General features: G+C 50.8%; 4 protein-coding genes across 4 annotated transcripts; all 4 read right to left on the bottom strand.

The window, feature by feature from the left end:
• Positions 1-1,560: 1,560 nt before the first annotated feature.
• POSPLADRAFT_1142489 (hypothetical protein) lies at positions 1,561-8,250 on the bottom strand (the record flags this gene model as incomplete). Its single annotated transcript, XM_024485432.1, is given in 31 exon segments — positions 1,561-1,628; positions 1,682-1,963; positions 2,206-2,371; positions 2,574-2,671; positions 2,732-2,803; positions 2,894-3,112; positions 3,136-3,170; positions 3,225-3,317; positions 3,472-3,591; positions 3,976-4,087; positions 4,156-4,261; positions 4,311-4,353; positions 4,389-4,420; positions 4,481-4,529; positions 4,582-4,597; positions 4,655-4,795; positions 4,857-4,920; positions 4,996-5,093; positions 5,155-5,209; positions 5,324-5,490; positions 5,786-5,855; positions 6,093-6,292; positions 6,535-6,556; positions 6,576-6,676; positions 6,727-6,829; positions 6,950-6,981; positions 7,218-7,358; positions 7,574-7,640; positions 7,899-8,065; positions 8,120-8,154; positions 8,204-8,250. The coding sequence occupies 31 exon segments, from the start codon at positions 8,248-8,250 to the stop codon at positions 1,561-1,563; spliced, it is 3,021 nt and encodes a 1,006-aa protein (XP_024338954.1).
• Positions 8,251-9,322: 1,072 nt separating this feature from the next.
• POSPLADRAFT_1039958 (hypothetical protein) lies at positions 9,323-10,535 on the bottom strand. Its single transcript, XM_024477633.1, has 7 exons — positions 10,442-10,535; positions 10,286-10,388; positions 10,041-10,181; positions 9,864-9,986; positions 9,762-9,799; positions 9,538-9,710; positions 9,323-9,484 (listed from the first exon to the last, which is right to left on the bottom strand). Exons 3-7 carry the CDS (start codon positions 10,107-10,109, stop codon positions 9,423-9,425), a joined length of 465 nt encoding a protein of 154 aa, XP_024338953.1. The 5' UTR covers positions 10,110-10,181; positions 10,286-10,388; positions 10,442-10,535; the 3' UTR covers positions 9,323-9,422.
• A 1,352-nt stretch (positions 10,536-11,887) lies between these two features.
• On the bottom strand, positions 11,888-13,816 carry POSPLADRAFT_1039956 (hypothetical protein). The gene is made up of 14 exons (XM_024477632.1): positions 13,670-13,816; positions 13,584-13,616; positions 13,512-13,531; positions 13,439-13,453; positions 13,346-13,384; positions 13,257-13,285; positions 13,189-13,202; positions 13,099-13,127; positions 13,067-13,070; positions 12,871-12,930; positions 12,685-12,816; positions 12,399-12,618; positions 12,289-12,337; positions 11,888-12,236 (listed from the first exon to the last, which is right to left on the bottom strand). The coding sequence occupies exons 1-14, from the start codon at positions 13,740-13,742 to the stop codon at positions 11,952-11,954; spliced, it is 1,002 nt and encodes a 333-aa protein (XP_024338952.1). The 5' UTR covers positions 13,743-13,816; the 3' UTR covers positions 11,888-11,951.
• Positions 13,817-14,755: 939 nt separating this feature from the next.
• Positions 14,756-16,325, bottom strand: POSPLADRAFT_1039955 (hypothetical protein). The gene is made up of 4 exons (XM_024477631.1): positions 16,140-16,325; positions 15,832-16,087; positions 15,321-15,776; positions 14,756-15,266 (listed from the first exon to the last, which is right to left on the bottom strand). Exons 1-4 carry the CDS (start codon positions 16,278-16,280, stop codon positions 14,845-14,847), a joined length of 1,275 nt encoding a protein of 424 aa, XP_024338951.1. The 5' UTR covers positions 16,281-16,325; the 3' UTR covers positions 14,756-14,844.
• Between the last annotated feature and the right edge of the window lie 1,382 nt (positions 16,326-17,707).

Genomic DNA, 17,707 nt, shown 5'->3' with positions numbered 1-17,707 from the left:
GAACATGTGCGCGAGATAGGGATAGGAGGATGCAGGCGAGGTGGGTATGCGGTATCGCGAACAGCGGCCTCAAGGGGCACTAGTACTAGTATCAGCACCGGAGGTGTGGTCGCTCTGGCTGGAACGCTGAGCCGGTGTGTGCTCCCGGAGGGCTCAGCAAGCGAGATCGCCTTCAGATGCCGATTGATGGCGGCGCGGGTGAACCGGAGACTGACTCCAACTTGAAGCTGGCCGTCTGGTTTCACAGTATAGTGTAGGGGCTATCCAGAGTGTGGACGCTGTATGTATATATAATATGTGCTCGCTCTTCTAGCTTGTGGTTGCTGACCGCTGACTGACAGCGATGCGGCTAACCCTCAGAGAGCGCCAAATGCGGCTGAGACTACGTCATGCCATGCTAATTTGATCCAACTCGCTGGTATGTACTACGTCCTCAGTTGTGGAAGGATAATCCTGCAGCCCACTCGTGCCACAACGGTCAAGCATTGTGGCCAGCTGATAGTTAACAGAATTGGATGATTTTATGCTTGTTCCTTTGGGCGAGTAGGTTGCCGCTTATCTAGCGTTTCTTCTCAACCTTGGGTTACGCCACTTTTTGGTGCACATCTAGACGCAGAGATATCCGGAATTGCCAACGAGGCAGGAATTTAAAGAGAAGCGAAGGAGTCACCTCGTCAAGTGATCTGCATTCTGTGAGCAACATCAACCGACGGCGTTGATATACAGGTTTTACATCGTATATAAAGCATCGTCAAAAATATTCCATGCGTCTGAGAGCTCTAGTCAACAGAGGGGTAGGCCGCGACGTGCAGCAGATAGAGGAAGAGCGACCGCACCAACTCGGGGACTCAGGTGCGCGATGTAAGCGCTAGGTTTCACGTCTCAACATTCTGGTCCATTTTCAACTGAAATGCCACGAGTGGCAGTTGGGCATTGACTCGCACAGGTGCGCTGTATCATCACGTTGCGTGGAAGCCTTGGACGGTAGTAAGTACGTGGAATGGGAGGCGACGTTCTGATTTCATATATGTCTGTGGACACCTGGGTGTCCTACCTCAGGAACCTCCGAGCCGCTGACTGCATTGCCTCATTCTGACAACCAGGGATGGATATCTAGAATAGCCTTTGCTTCCGGAGAAAACGCCCAAAGATTTTCTTTTGCCGCAATAAAGTTCCCGGTGAGTATCTCAAATATCAAAGTCAGTCTTTAGTACCATTTGTAACCCGACGTCGCTATTCACGTATAGCATATAACTAGCGAAAGGTATGCCCTCGTTACTACAATATTAAGAAGTCGTACTGATACTATACACGAGAGAGAGATACCTTCGTCGCCGCGATAGTAAGAAGTAAAGAGTACGGCGACGAAGACTCAAACGAACTACAAGAGAGACCACAAACACCAGTAAATACCCGGAGGGGACCAATGAGCGAGCCCAAGAGCGTATGCGCGCGACAAATGGACAGTTAATGTAAGCTCGGCTCGGAGTCAGTCTACTGAGAGCAGACTGATAGACGGCTCCTTCAACCTACGCTGGTTCCGGATTACTCGGAGTGGGCTTACACCATTTCGTCGTTCGTGCCTTCACGCACACCATCGGGCGTGTTCGTCCCTCCGTGTCCCTCCGCTGTACATGGAAGTCGTCAGGTCGACACTGTGCGAGCGCAGACGTGCACTCACATATACCCGCGGTGGCATCTGCCACATACATGGCCGGTTCCCGCTGGGCGCACCGTTCACGTCCTCCAAACGGCGGACGAAGGAACGGAAGACTATACAGTCCAGACCCAGACCACGGATCTGCGAGCGTCGAGTCATAGGCCACTTCCCGCAGATCCAGAAAGTATCTCGACACAAGGACGGTCGATATCCTGCCGCCGTCCAGTCCGTCATCTCCCACACCGTACGGCGGATTCTCGATCGTGCTTACGACATCATGAACTCCGGGATTATATTGATGATCTGGAGATCGTCGGAGGAAGCGGGTCAGTCGGACTGAGATCGCTGGAGGACACAGAGACTGCGAACGTGGAGGTAGTTCAACGAGATTCTAAGGGTGTTCATTGCGAGGAATATCCTATGCAAGAATAAGACGGCAACGGGAAACTGACGATGGCACCAGAGCCACATACACAAAATACATCGTCCCTGTATCCATGCTCGTTGTAAGCGAAAAAGCCCGCTCCGAGTGTAAAGGGGCATACCGTCTCTGAGAAGCATCCCGGTAAGCGATGCCTGCATCTTGAGCATGTGTGTGTTTCGATACTGTGCATACGTGTAGTACCATGTGATGACCACCACGATGGTGTCTGAGATCATCGAGCTCAGCCCAGACGCGGTGCACACTGGAAGCCGGTAGCACTCAGCAAGCTGCAACAAACCGCTCACGATGAACAAAAAACAGGAACGGCACGACCACTTCGTCGGCATAGACCAGTTGTAGGTAAAGTCGCACGCATCCAGGCCAAGAAAGGAGGGATATGTGAGTCTTATATTCAATATCTGCACGTGCTCATCACATTGAGTGTTCCGTGGCAACAGCCACACGATCCAGGACGGCGCTGAGACTCACTATATTAATGGAAAGGGTGAATAGAGCTGTGATCAGCGTAATTCCCGTGAGGAGGACATTCCGACCGCTCAGTGCAAACACCCGGAGCGTAGACAGGCCTGTGAAGATCTCAGCTCATGAGTCATGGGATACGAAATTAGGTGCCAAGGAGAGTGTACCGGCCCACGTAGCATAGGTAGCTACGTGAAACACGTTGTAGGGCAGGACAGCTGCCTCGCAGCTGTGAATATCTTAGCCATATGTCCACGCAGCGACAGAATGGCACTCATCCTACCTCTGGACCTGCAATCAGATATGCACCGTACTACTAGAAGGGGCACGTACTGTGAGTTTACTCGCAGGCATAGTGATGAACACCCCAGTGACGATGAGGCCAAGCATGTTCACTCGATTGATCAGGAACAGGCAGAAGGACGGCGTAGTGCGTCGATGGCACCATATCATGTTGATTTCGCTCCCGATTGTGATGAAATATTCATAGGATAGATGACCTGTGCGACCACGAACACCAACATCAGGCCAAGCCGTCACGTTGGGGCCTACGGGAGATCAGGGCGCTAACCCGACATTGCCACATAGCAATATTGGAGGGCGGCACTATAAGCCTGGGCGTCAGCGCAATCGCAACAGTATGCAGCTACTATGTCTTACTTTTTACGCGCCGTCTCGATGATTTGGTCTTGAGTCGGTGTTGGCATAGCGAGCGCAGGATCGTTCATGCGAGGAGGGCAGGTGTCGGGCTTCCTCCATACTACTTAAATATAAGCTCCATCAACCACAGGAGGGGGCATACATACGATAATGTCAGATTGCAAACGTGTTTGAGTATCCTGGACACCCGCGTGCTGGAGCTTCTGTGGACTCCGCTTCACTATTGGAGGTAATAATAGCCACATACTTATGGGCGATACGCTTTAAGGCTGACATAACTCTCTCGATGAATGTGAACGTTATATGGATGGCCCCCAGTAAGTCGGGGTGGGGTGTCCCTGATGTGCGTGCAGGTGGATAGATCAATCTGGTGTCCGCGCACGTGAAGTAGAGCATGTCCCAGAAGTTACCCACGCGTCTTCCTTAGCTGCCTCTTAACACCGCCATATCGATTTGAGGCCAGTAGAGTGGGGGACACACTCGTCGAGCATGATCGATTCCTATCGTCTGACGGACCCTGTGGGAGTCTTGCCCCCGAGCCTTGTTCATCTTTGACGGGACGAATGAGAATGTTATGAAATAGTGATTGTAAGGGTCGTGAGTCGCTAGAGTGTATGGCCAGTGTCGTTATCATGATTCTCGCGCGTGAAATGCCAATGTCCAATGATACACAGGGGCGTCCATGTATCTCTCCCTCCATACAGCCTGTCCGTCACATTCATAAACCATGCTATGACGTTATCATGCGCACCTGGACATATCAGATTGCGTCTCGCAAAATCTTAGTTCCTCTTCAATCTCGAGTGCATCTCCGTTATTCCCATGCTCCAAGTTCATGTCCTCGTCCATACCACCCAGATACCCTGCCACCTCACCATCAGTAACGTAGGGGTTGGATACCGCAGCACAGCACTTACGCAAACTGACGGACCTCTGAGGCCCAGATTGAGATGGAGGCTCACAGCCAATCGGCGACCCACATTCGCGACTTGCGTTGGGGGGAAAGGACAGGATCCGTAGATCAGAGGAGCTTGGATCTGCCATGCAGATAGCAACGGTCCGGACATCTAAGAAAAATCTACATACGAGGACGGTCGAGAGGCTTGAGGCGCACACGAGTGTTAGAATACTTGCCACGGCATGCAGAAAGCCTGGCACACGCACGTAACCATGAATTCTGGAACGATGTCGATGATCTGAAATATCATGGACGAATCAGGTCAGAGAAGGACCGCCAAAACCGTTATGACACGCACATGTGTGCAAACCACAATGATCCTGGCGATGTTCATAATCAGGAATATTCTGCATGCATGTTAGACAAGACACACAACGAGAGGTCTGCGAATGAACATACACGAAGTATAATGTCCCTGTCACCAAATTTGTCGTAAGGGTATATTAAGGGCGTAGAGAACGTCATTACATACCGTCTTGAATGAGCAACGCAGCCAGTGACGCTTGGCAGTCCAGTCTAAACACATTGCGATGCCGCGTGTAGGTGTAGTACCAGGTCACAATGATGACAATTGCATCTGAAATCATCGAGCTCGCCCTGGCCACTGTGGAAACTGTGTGTTGCAAAAGTAATGAGCGGTACATATTACAGATGGACATTCAAATTGGACGAACACTGCGGGGGAACGTAATAGTTGTATTCAAATTCGCAAACATCCATATTGGGGGACATCGGGTACTGGAGACTGCAGGTTAAGTACTACGCATCAACGTGCAGCCACAGGAAATCAACGTAATATGCAATTGCACTCACTATATTGATTCCAAAAGGAATTAGGCCCGTGATGAGTGTCACCGCAGTGAGAATTAGATGACGACTGCTAAGAGCAAAGACACGAATTGCTGACAAACCTAGAAGTTGCATGACACAAAGTGAGCATAAGCAACGGCAAAACAACGATAAGTAAAGTACCAGCCCAAAGAGCATAGGTAGCCTGTATCAGGATGCTGTAAGGAAATACCACCGCCTTGCAACTGGATATACATCAGATGTGATACATCATGTTGCCAGAATTGTGCGCAATACCTCTGTAGGAGGGTTCAGGCCATGGGCGAGGAACTCATGTAGCAGGAAAACTCACCATTAGCTGGCTCGCAGGTACCACAATCAATGCCCCGGTGATTATCAACCCAAGCATGACAAGCCGATTTAATTGAAAAAGGATGAAACAGGCAGAACCGTGACGGCGATTCCAAACCAGCGTCACTTCCCGCCAGATAGTGATGATGTACTCGTAGAGCAGAATAGCTGTCCAATTGGAGAAAATTGTTCCTTTAGCTTTGTATTGCAGGTCGTAGTCGAGCGATCACCAACTAGACATGGAGATGTAGCAATATCTGAGCGCAGTGCTGGACAACCGAAAGTGTGAGACTACGGCCGCTCGCATGATGATAGCACACGATATCTGACCTCTCTTGGTCGGAAGCAACGATGGAGTCGTAGTGGGAAGTCGCCATAGCAGCACTGGGAGCACGGATGGGGGCTAACGCAGACTGTTAGCAACTATTTAACAGTTCGTTCGATTGGCCGCAGGTGGACGAACCGTCTGCATCTTGAGACACCCACACGTGCAATTTGGCAGCTTCATTCCACTCTTGGTACTTCGGGAAAAACTACATGGACAATGCCGGGCAAGCACATGCAAATGTCGTGCTGTAGGCTGTGGCTTTGGGTGCGGGGCCGGGGAATGCGTAGAAGACGAAGTGACATTTTACTTCCACGATTGTTGTCCCAATGACAATGAAGGTCAATATACCCGGTCCTGCGCAGCTTTTCATGGGGCGCAGCAAACCTTAACTCGGAGCGCATCGGATGGTCAGAAATCGCCCGGATGCGATCCGATATCTGACGTTGGCAAGACTTGCCCTAGCCATCTCCAAGCTCTGGTGGAACTTGCTACCAGCAGTGAAGTATGAGCAAGCGTGCAACGCCATAGCAACATATGTGTCACGGTGCGCTTCGAATACTGGCGTTAGATTGTGGACAACTTCCGAGATCAGTTGACCACTGATCTCACGCAAACTCGTGTTCAAGACACCTGCCATACATCCTGTCAAAAGCGCACCGGTCATACCGGCACAGAGATAAGAAAAGTGCGCGCTCCTCAATTAACGTGGGAGTCAATCGTGTCAATGGAGAGGCCAGCTTATAGAAAGCAAAGCCGCTGCGTCCCATTGAATCGGCCTTCTGTCACCTTCGTGAGTTGTTGCGCGAAGACTGACAGCTTGATAATCTCGTTGCCAGAATACGAGATCCGATTAGTCCACAAACACTACAGCACGAGAAAATTACTTTGTGGTGTATCTTTCGCAAACTTCGAAGATAAATCATACATTGTCACCAGTTCCCACTGGGCTATCACTCTTTCCGAAAACGGATCCACTTTTCAAGTCGAGCTGGTCCCGGTCTACCACATCATCCAGCTCGATTGTTCCTGCATGATACAGTCAGATGAAGTTGAAGGATTCCACGTCGGCCAAGTACCTGCAAGCGTAACGCTCTCATCATCACCAAGCTCTAGTTGTTGATGTAGGCGAGTCGACGCATCAATAAACGATAAATCCTGCAAGTCTGTGGAGGAGCCTTCCTGCATAGAGTGCACGACGGCGCGAATATTGAGGAGGAATCGGGAGATCAGGATAGACGAGATACTTGGGAACCGGTACTGTCAGGGCTACCTTGTCTTATCGCCCAACAGTCTACTCACGGAATCATGAAGATCTGTAGGACTTGAATAGTCTGCAGATCATATGTAGTCAGCAAGCCTCCACTGTGCGTCAGAGGATTGTGCCAACATTAAGATGATCTAAGACAATTCGCAGGATATTCATCACAAGGAAAATTCTGTTCAATCCTGTTTCAGATAGCTAGAATGAGGAAATGAGAGTGTATTACATGAAGTACAGGGTTCCTACGGATGGATGTGAATGTGGGGATTCAATGAATACATGGCCAGGAAGCCGTCGGTCACGCACCATCTCTGAGCATCAGTAATGTAAGTGATGGTTGATCTTGCAGTTGGAGCGGGTATCGGTATCGGTTGTAAGTGTAGTACCAAGTCACCACAATGACTATGATGTCGGAGACCATGGCGCTGGTGCGAGAAGCGATGGTCACTAAAATCGAATACTCGTCAGTATAAGAAGCAGTGCAAGATACGAGGAGCATCGGAAGTAGAGACAAGCACCCTGGAGGAAGCGCGTTTGAATAGTTGTAGATGTCTTGGCACTCATTCGTTCCCGGCAGAACCGAATAGGTCAACTTGACAAGGTCAAACTGTCCCAGTGACGTTAGCGTCCATGAGCAATCCCTTGATCATCGGAGAACTCACGATATTGATTCCCAGTGGGACCAACCCAGTTCCTAACGTAGCCGTACTCAGGTACCAGCTGTGACGACTATGACGGCTAAGAGCATAAACCCGCAGCGTCGATACGACTACTTCGGCTTAAGTAGATGCCATTGATACGGATAATGATGACCGACCTGCCCATAGTGTATAGGTCGCTAGCTGTAGTATTCCATACGGCAACGAAATAGCCTTGCAGCTGCCCGATAAAGCGTTTAGCAAGAGCAATATTACGTTGCAGGCCAAATGTACCTCTATCATAATCATTGTTATGAGCGTGAGCTCAGAGAGAGTCCGAAACACATACCGTCACACGATCGGCCGGTGCCACCGTTAAAGCCCCAGTAACGACCAGACCAATCATGATGAGTCGGTTGGAAGTGAACAGGAAGAACGACCAGGTGGTAGGACGCCGGTCCCAAAATAGTTGTATTTCGTCGCTAATTGTGATGATATATTCATAGAGCACCAGGCCTGCGAGAAAGTTATTTCGAAGTCGAACATGATGTAGGTTGTCCGAAGTCTTACCGGAGAGAGCGATGAAGCAATAATTGAGAATTAGGCTTGCAGTGTCAATGGTCAGCAAATCCAGTGAGCAGAGACATGCCTCACTTCTTGCGAGTCGTATCATTGACACCATTATCAGCGGCTGTCGACATGATCAAAGCGAACAATGCCAGGGATGAACTGTAGAAGAGGGACGCGCATCTTACGGAACTGTCTGAATCTGCGCCTGCTTATATCTTCGACTCGTGCAGTCCACAGCGTCTGTAGTGAGTTATCGGAAATTGGTTGCGAACATCGCATTGCCTTTTTGGATGCACACTGATAAGTGAATTCCGGTCATTGGACTGGAGCCAACTAGCCCTGATGCATCGGAGATACATGGGGAAAGAAGGAACAGCTCTCCAAGTGCGCTTGGCTTGGTGTGGGGGAACTGCCGCCCATCCGGACGGCGTACGTCCGCGACGAAAGATCTCGCTACAGCTATTCCCAACAAAAATGCCTCATGAGAAAAGAGAAGACACGAGTGAGATACAACGCACATAGACGGAGAATGCAGTAGGTAAACGCGACTGGGGGCGAGCGATGCTTCACCAAAAAGGCGGCACATAGTGAGGAACGCCAGCCTGACAGGTCTGACAGATCGGAGGATGTGATAGGGCTATAACCTTCTTGAGCGCTGTATCCAACCGTGGATCCCGACTAGCGCGACCGGACCGCTCATACCAATCCGGCCCAAACTCAATGAGCCCCATATGAGTGTTCGATTATCTCATCTTGTCTGAGCTTCGACTACTAACCTGTTCTGTGCAAAGACATCCGGCGACCTAGTGAACATACAAAGCCTACTTAGCGGAGCGGATTGTGCGGTGCCAGTCACGTACCATATGACTGTCGAGGCCTTTTCATGGGCAATATGACAAGTATGACCTCGTCTCCATTGCGAATGGCTCGGAGTTCGACGGGCGTATCGACTCAGAAATAGATGAGACTGTTGTTGCTAGAGCGAAATGATGCGGAAGGACCGAGAGGGAGATAATCGGAGGCAGACGCGGTCACGTGGACGTGATTTCGTCAATCTCGTACTGTCGGCGTCGCAGCAGCATATATTACTTACATCAATATTACAAGGTTCTGGTGCTTCGTACTAGTACATACTATCCCGGAGGCTCGAGAGGGTGCACCTACTCGCTTCTCTCTAGAAGCCATCGAACACACTGTTTACTGTTTCTCTGTAATCCACCACAAGCGTGATGAATATATCATTTACAGAATTGCGAGTTATGGAGGGTGGGGATGCGAGCCTCAAGGTGTGGGTCTTCTGAAATTATGTACCCAAGTTGTCATCGTTGAATTCTGCATTGTTGCCGTTGTGGGTCCATATCTCCGCTGTGCAAGGTGTGAGCTTATACATTTGAATGCCTCGCAGGTAGACCGTGCACCTATCTGCGTGCCATCAGCAAAGCCAATCGTTGTCATCTCATGCGCGTCCTGTGACTCTGTCGCGTCGCCCAAAGAAACCTCCGTTCCTGTTTCCGGTCCATGATAAACATGTGACGGTTGACCAGCCTCCTGTATGTTGAGGAAAAATCGCGATACGATGATGCTGGTCAGACTGACTCTCGCGGCTTCAGCGGACATAATAGCGACAGATGGCTGCACGCACGGAGGTATGAAAACAAGCCCCACGTTGAGATTGTCATTCTGCATGTTCGTGGAGGTTATCTACCTAGTATGGCCAGACCAGACCGAACAATGGAAGACGTACTGCGTGCACATTAACCAAAACCACGTTGACGGCGGAAAGAAGCATAAACAAGCTGTTATAGGTGTCTATATGCATTGCGTGATGATGCGTGCTTGTAGACGGCGTACAAGAAATATACGAATCCTAACACAATCTTTGATGAGGAACTACACGCCTTGAGCATTCGAAGATGCTCACCGTCTCGTAGGAATAACATGGGAAGTGAGAGCCTCCTGCCAATCTCCATGAGATGCCTGTATTGACCATGCGTGTAGTGACAGGTCACGGCAAGGACCATGAAGTCAGCAGCCATCGCAAATGCCCGAGTGATAGGTTCTACTATAAGTTTGGTTAGCCGAGAATACACATAAAGGATATCGTCGGCTTCTACATCTGCAAATGTCGCGGCTTAGTATACGTCATAAGAAAGAAGCAGAATCTTTACTCTGTGTACAAGCTAGTAGAAATATTGGTGAATACATCACACACCATCGGGCCTGAGGGGAACAGCTCCACGAAGGTGAACGAGGTACGTGCCCAATCAAACTGTGTAACTGTTAGAGCGGATAAGCGACTTTGACTCGAAACATACAACGTACCAAGTTCACACCGGCCGGTACTAAACCCAGTGCCAACGTCAGGAGGGATAGCATCCAGTTCAGGCCACTCAACGCGTGGACACGCAACGCCGAGAGCACTGAGTCAAGCGTCGAGAACATGTTTAGTCAGGCAGAACAATAATGCATACCGGGCCATATAATATAGAGCAAGAGGGTGAAGATATAAAGCGCGACATTCACGTTCTTACAACTGTAAGAGCCAGCTTCAGCACACTTCAGAAGCGCCATGCAGGTTTTGCGAATACCTCTGATGATAATGCGCTTTGTGAGAAGGTTGATTGGAACGTCAAAGTCCGCTGGACTCAAACACACACCTCGACTGTATCCAGTGGTAAGATGACGGAAAGGATATTTGCGACTGCTAGCCCCAGCATGACAAGTCGATTGAGGATGAAAACGACGAATGGAAGCTTGAGATAGGAACCCCTTCGCCACATCCATCGCGACTCGCTGCTGATAGTGATCGAGTATTCATACAGCAATAGTGCTGAAGGTATGTAATTAGCACTGTTTACTTTGCGACTCGTTACAGAATGAAACCACCGGTGACAGAGACCGTGCAACAGTTGCCTACGAAGCTGCACAACCTGAGTCAAGAGATTTTTGAGTGAAGGACATCAGGGGCTTACTTCGCCTGAGTTAACGAGGCGAGTATAGCAGCATCCGCATCTGACATCTGAGTAGTCCAGTAACGCAAGGAGCAGGGTTAGACGCAGCAGGAGTCCTTTTCAGAGGAGCTGTTCTAAACACGCGATAGATAAGAGGCAGATATCCGATCAAAGAGGACTCATCAAATTATTGAAGCATTTCAGCTCAGGAATCATGATGACGCACCTGAATGGACGGACCTATCAATGGAGAAGCTGAATCACACCTTGTCATCATTCAGGACATCCAGATGAGTAGTGGAGCCTTGTGGCGAATCTCATTTCGATAGACTCGTGCGGCGCACGCTGTGACAGTTAGCCGAAGTACGCTCCTCGCCAATAGAGATAGTCGAATGGAACCGAGGGGTGCGACCAACCTTCCGAACAGAAGACAAAGCAATATGAAATCAGCTTACCTAGGTATCCCGAACGTAACGGGCGAGAATCTCTCCTCATAGCTCTAAAGTCAATGCTGGTAAGCGACAGTTGGGTGTTTCTCCGACATCAAATGAGCAGAAGATTGCACAAATATCGAGCTCATGAATCAATTAAAGCGCATCATGCGAAAGCAAGGCAAGTCAATTTCAGTTCACCGATATGCGGAAGCTGAAGGGGGGGTTAAATAACACGAATCATTACGGACATGGGTGCTTGATCGCCGCTGACGTGTAAGAAATGAAGGCAGCCGCATTGGCTTTCCAATCCTACGGCATGTGGTCCTACGGCATTGAGTCAGCCACTTTGAAGGCGGCCTGGAGCCTCCCGGTTCATCGGATAGCATGAGCCCTCCGAGCAACCCATGTCAAAGTATTACGTCAAAATTCTCCATACATAAGTTATACTTACACAGGCGTGGACCATCCACTCATAGACCGCGCAGACCGCGCAGACCGCACCGATCGCATCGATCGCATCGATCGCAGTTCCGTCATCTGCATCGCCGACAGCGGCGTCCCACACTCGACGGTGAACACTGGCATGTCGTCGCTAGACTCGGACAGCAAGCCCGACTCTGACGGGAGCGGGTCCTCGCCGCGGACCATCCCACGCACATTCAGGCAGAGCCGATTGCCCATGACGCACGACAGCGCGACCGCAAATCCGATCGGTATCTCCATCTTCGCCGCCTGTAGCTGTTCGTATTAGAGCGTGGCCCCCAAATAGGCGTGACAGACGTACCGCCCCGAAGATAAAGATGAGCGTGTTGGTGAAGTACGTCGCAAACATCCTACACAGCGTGGAATCATGAGACCTGGGTGCATTTGACAATAATGTCAAGCGGTGCTCACACAACGAAGTAAAAAACAGAATCACGGATCAGGTTCTCAACAAGTCGCCGCCCCGTCTGGAACAACGTGGACCTCGAACGGTGGTTCTGCATAAAGCGGTACACCGCAAGGCCGCACAGCACACTCTCCGACGCGAGCATTGGTATCCAGAACGCATAGAAGTGGTCCGAAACGTTTCCCACAACGCAGAAGTTGTGGCCTGGGAATGGATGGGCGGTTGCTGTGAAGTAGGAATACCTAGATATTAGAGGCGTAGGTGCAAGGTACGGAAATGGTGGTTACGCACCGGTAATTTTAGATAGAACGGAGCCCATGACGCTTGCGGATGCCGCCGCGGCGCACAATGAGACCGTCACCATGAAGGCGAGTACGCGCTTGTCTAGCAAATACAACGCATATAATCGGAGCTGTAGGATCACTGGGGGTTTGCCAATTGGAGAAATACGATGATGCTGAATAGCAGATCGCTTACTCTCGGCGATTACGAACGCGATGACTCCTGTCCAACCTTGCCACATATACCACGATAGACCTGAATAAATGTCAATCTCCGACGAGCAAAGAATGGAGAGAGGGATATGCACAGCTGCAAATATGCCCTCAGTACCATTAGCCATACAATTCAGTAGCTAGTCACACGCACAGCTGTCGAATGCGCTGTCAATCGTTGAGCCTTCGAATATATGATTATCCAACTCACTGAATCGGTCATGTTGGGGCTAAAAAGAGCTATGTGGAGAATATTTAATCGTCAGAACCGCAGAGTTCCCCATCTAATGAGTCAATTCACCATAGTTGTTGAACCTATTCATCACATACAGTTAGATGGGATTTGATACGTAGCATCAGGCAACGTACACCAATGTAAGGAGCGTGTAGTAGCGATTCTGGGACCAAACCACGTACGGTCACAATTCTGTCGCCTGGGCAGAACGCAGCCAGCTCACAACCAAGAATAGACATTTTCCCAGTGTCCACGACGACGTCTACCGGCGATAGCTTACAGCCCGCGGGCGACCGCATGGAACGCTTGTGCTTACCCATATCAGATTGTACTAGGGGGTAGCTTAGCTTCGCTCCTCATGGAACAGAAGCATGGTCACGATGACGCACCTCCTGGTCCAGCGTGATTACTATAGCTGCGCCATCAGCACTATTCATTCAACAATGCGTTCAGGGACGCACGATGATCGAAGACAATGATAGTGCTAGAAGCCACTGCGCGCAGAGTCAGAACGCCACACTTTGTGAGCTTTCGAAAGCATACTCACATTCCGAATACCGAATAGTGCGCACATCCTCCAGGAACGTCCTTAGGAGTGCGGCGGTCGTCTCGTTGGCCATAGTGCAATCGACAAGAGACGGGGAGGAAAGAGGTGGTGGTCACCGCAACCGATGCCGGCGCATAGGGGGTTGTAAGCAGAGGGTGACATGGAGGAAGCATGAGGCGAGCCCATATAAATTTGCTTCCGCGCTTCAGCACGATCATCTTCCCGTCATCGCGTGCGTCTCCGTGAGACACTCAGATCCTTTTCATTGTGGATTTGAATTGCTGCCGTGATGAAGATGCTTCCGCTAGGAACGCCGCGTTTTTCATTACTGCAAATACTGTTAGCCGACCGGCTCGGGCCCCAATGCGCTGACATTTGCATTCTGTCCGTCTGCCCCGCGTTCGATCTAGGGCCGAGACTGTACGCTCTCAAGAAACTCACTCGAATAAGTGGACTCGTCCCCGTGACGAATCCGTCGCGGGGTCGGCTTTGCAACGGCAACGAAACGATGGATTGGTGGCCTCATCTCTCGTCACGACGTATTGGAGAAGATCACACTGAGTCTGGCATATGCAGTGAGATTATTGTGGGCTCAGGTGTGCAACAGACCAGATTCCAATGCTAGTTGATGATTGTTGTCCGAATCAGCAGGCTGAGGCTACGTCGCTCGAGACTGGATCACCATCTCGTGACTCGACCTCGGCGCGGATGGTGGTTGCTACCGACGGCAAGCGCGTATGTCTCCTGCATAGTAAAGGGGGTCTATTTCCCAGTATATTGAAGATGAAAGAACAGGGAGACCATTTTTGGACCGGACAGTCTGAGCGAGTTCGAGTTCTCGGCGTGTGCCGTCACAGGTCTGTCACATATGTACCGGTGTTCCCTTTCATGCATACAAAAAGGATACAAATAGGCAGGCTCTGAACAAACGTAGCTGTTGCAAAATTATTGCAGTGTATAAAGTAAGTTTTCACGTCCAGGCGTCATCGGATGACCGGATGGCCAGAATCATAACGGGGAGATCGGAAAGTGTGAGGACATACACTTCATTCGGATCATGCATGGTCCAAAAAGCGCGATTTTTTTCTGCCACTCTTCTTCTTCGAAAGTCGAAAGCTTAAAAATTCATACACTTCTCTGCACAGTAAACGTCGTCATCCGAGGTGGACGATCGCCTACACTTCCACATATGCCCGATACACCGTCAGCCGCCCACCGCTGCCGGCAACAATCTTGAGCCCGGCTTCCGCGCCCACAAACACCACATCGCCCTCCGAGACATCCAGCCGCTCCTCTCCATCCCACTCCAGCGCACCCTGCCCCTCCGTCACGATCGCAATGCTAGGCCCGTCGATTGGCGGGTGCACCTCCGTCTCGCCCGCCGGCACCTGCACCTGCAGCACCGCGAACTCGGGGATGGGGGGGTCGTACAACTGCGTGTGCGCCGCAAGGCCAAACTTCGCGGGTGCCACCATGTGCCTGCGCGCGTCGCCTGCACCGTATGTGAGCCCAGACACCAGGTTCGGGATGTCCCGCAGTTTCGGCGTCAGGCCCGCGCGTATAACGTTGTCGGACGTTGCCATGCATTCCATGATATCTGTGAGACAAGAGCTGTCAGCCGCTGTGATAATCTAGTGTGGACTAGACGCGCCTCCGGAGACGTAGGCGTGCGGTTCGCCCGCCGCGAGGAAGATAGCCTCGCCTGGGTTCATCTTAACGTAGTTGAGCAAGAACGCGCAGAACACGCCAATATCACCCGGGAACTGGCTATTCAAACGCAATACCAGCTCCTTGATGCCCTTTTCAGCCTCCTGCTCCTGACCTGCTTCGTATCGCTGGACGAGCCTTTCGAGCTGCGCCTTGAAAAGGGACTCCTCCGCAGACATCACTGCCGAGAAGACGTCCTTCAGTGCCTGTTTCGCCTCCGCTTCTGGAGCTTCTGGAGAGGAGACAATTGAGACGAAACGCTTGGAAATGGTAGGGGGGATTAAGGCAGATAATTCGGGAGTTGACTTCAAGTACGTCGCGATTTGAGGTAAGGGGACGAAACCGCACATTGCAGTGAACGGGGTCAGCGCGAGTGCCATTTCTGGCTTATGGTTGGCATCTGCATTGTGACGAGTTTAGCTCGATAAATGCGCATGCATCTTGGCACGACGCACCCTTGTATACGTTAGGTTGCGCCTCATGTAACTTTTCTGCCGTCTTCTTGTCTGGGTGCGTCTGTATGCTGAGCGCTTTCTCGATCGCAAGCACCTTGAACAGAAAGGGAAGGTTGCCCTTGGTAGCACCCGCCTCCTTAAATCTCTCCGCAACCTTTTCTCCAATTAGATCCTGATGAGAAGATAAATACTCCAAGAGCGTCGTATCGGAGCCAGATAGACGAGAGGGGCCGCTCGGATGAGTCCCCATCCACAGCTTCGCGACCAGATATCAGCCAGTGCCCCGAGGAGACAGTGCATACACTTACCTCAGCATACGGCGCGTTCTCATCCAGGGTGAAACCAGGGATTTTGGCAGCAGCAGCGTACTGCGCGACCTTGGACGTCTTCCCTATCTTTCCCCAGTCATACTTCTGCGTCGTCGGCACGATCTTGAAAACCTTGGCCATGTCAGCGCAAGACTACTGTGAGCACAGCGCGAGTCGGAGGAAACGTCGAAGGAGAAGTGGGAGCACGGTCCGACCGCTCGTCGACAGGTACGACCTGAAATACTCGAGATCGTGAGATCGGGACGATGTCACTGATTAGGAATCTGGACATCATTCGGCGAGTCGTCGGACGCACGGTCGATCTGCAGCGGAATACTTATCAGCGAGGCCGCAAGCGTATGCTGGGCGATACGCACGAGCAGAGTCGCGGACTGGGGGAAGCTGAGCACCTACAGAAGTTATGACGTGCAAGGCGCGCGATGTCACGTGCGTTCACCGATCGAAAAAGGTAATGCAGCTCCCGATCACGGAAACTTGACTGTACCACCGGGTCCACATTCTGTCACGCAGGAGGAAACTTACCCAGAGCTGCGTTATGGAAGGGATGAAAGAAACGTCCCTCAAATGCGAAGCTGAAGGTATGAAGCCGTGGTTCCAGAGCTTGTAAGAGACGCTATACCAGAATCCAGGCGGAAGAGTCTTGATCCTCGTTGTGATTCCGTGATGCACGCTGGAGTGAATGCGTCCGCATCTGATCACTCCGATGACATGTTTGTCCTCTACTCAATAGCGCCGCTTCAAGTTGAGCGATCCACATAGTTCAAGTTACTTCAACGCCTTAAAGTGATGGTTCTGAGAGCACCCGTACGCATCGTGATGTTTTCGAAACACGCGAACCCTTTACTGCGGACAGGCTGTCCAACAATTAGTGGTGAGCGCTTCCGTTGCAGAGCCCAGCAACGGCTCAGACGTACCAATCGATTCAAGAGTTGTCACCATGATCACCTACCAAGAGTGAGTGATACAGAAGGGGCAGTCAGACAAGTAGGGAGCCCCTCTTGGGTAGCTGTTACCTTTACCAGGGTATACGGCGAGTGTGAGCCCGAGAGCGTACGACTTAGTGACTCTAACGTGGCCGACAGGAGGGCTTCTCGGGACAAGTCTGAGTAAAGTCAGCCATTGAAGGGAATTGGCGTGCTTGTCGAGGAACGGCCACAAGTCCTGAATTGACCTCGCGGGCTCCAAATACCTCGGTTACGCATATGACAGAAAAGGCTCATAATCGGTTACAATGCTGTCAGATAGCCTCTATGTCGGAAATGAGGTAATGACGTCGAAGATCTGTGAGGGACAAATTCGGTAGGGGAGTATTTCGAAGCAAATCAATGACAATGTCGAGATCCGATACTGTGACATATTTCACAACCGAGGAGATTACCGAACGTATTTTCATATTCCTCTGCCAGCTCAGTGTCATTTTGTTACTTTATATGAGCGTGATGGTATCGGATCCCGGTCGGAGGAATCTCTGAGGAGTCTGGAGCTATATCACAATACCGCCAGCTTGTGCAAACGTAACACATCATGTAAGGAACGTACGGCAGCGT

The sequence above is a fragment of the Postia placenta genome (assembly GCF_002117355.1).
Source record: "Postia placenta MAD-698-R-SB12 unplaced genomic scaffold POSPLAscaffold_7, whole genome shotgun sequence".
Lineage (NCBI taxonomy): Eukaryota > Fungi > Basidiomycota > Agaricomycetes > Polyporales > Adustoporiaceae > Rhodonia > Rhodonia placenta.
This window is presented reverse-complemented; position numbering and strand designations above follow the sequence as displayed.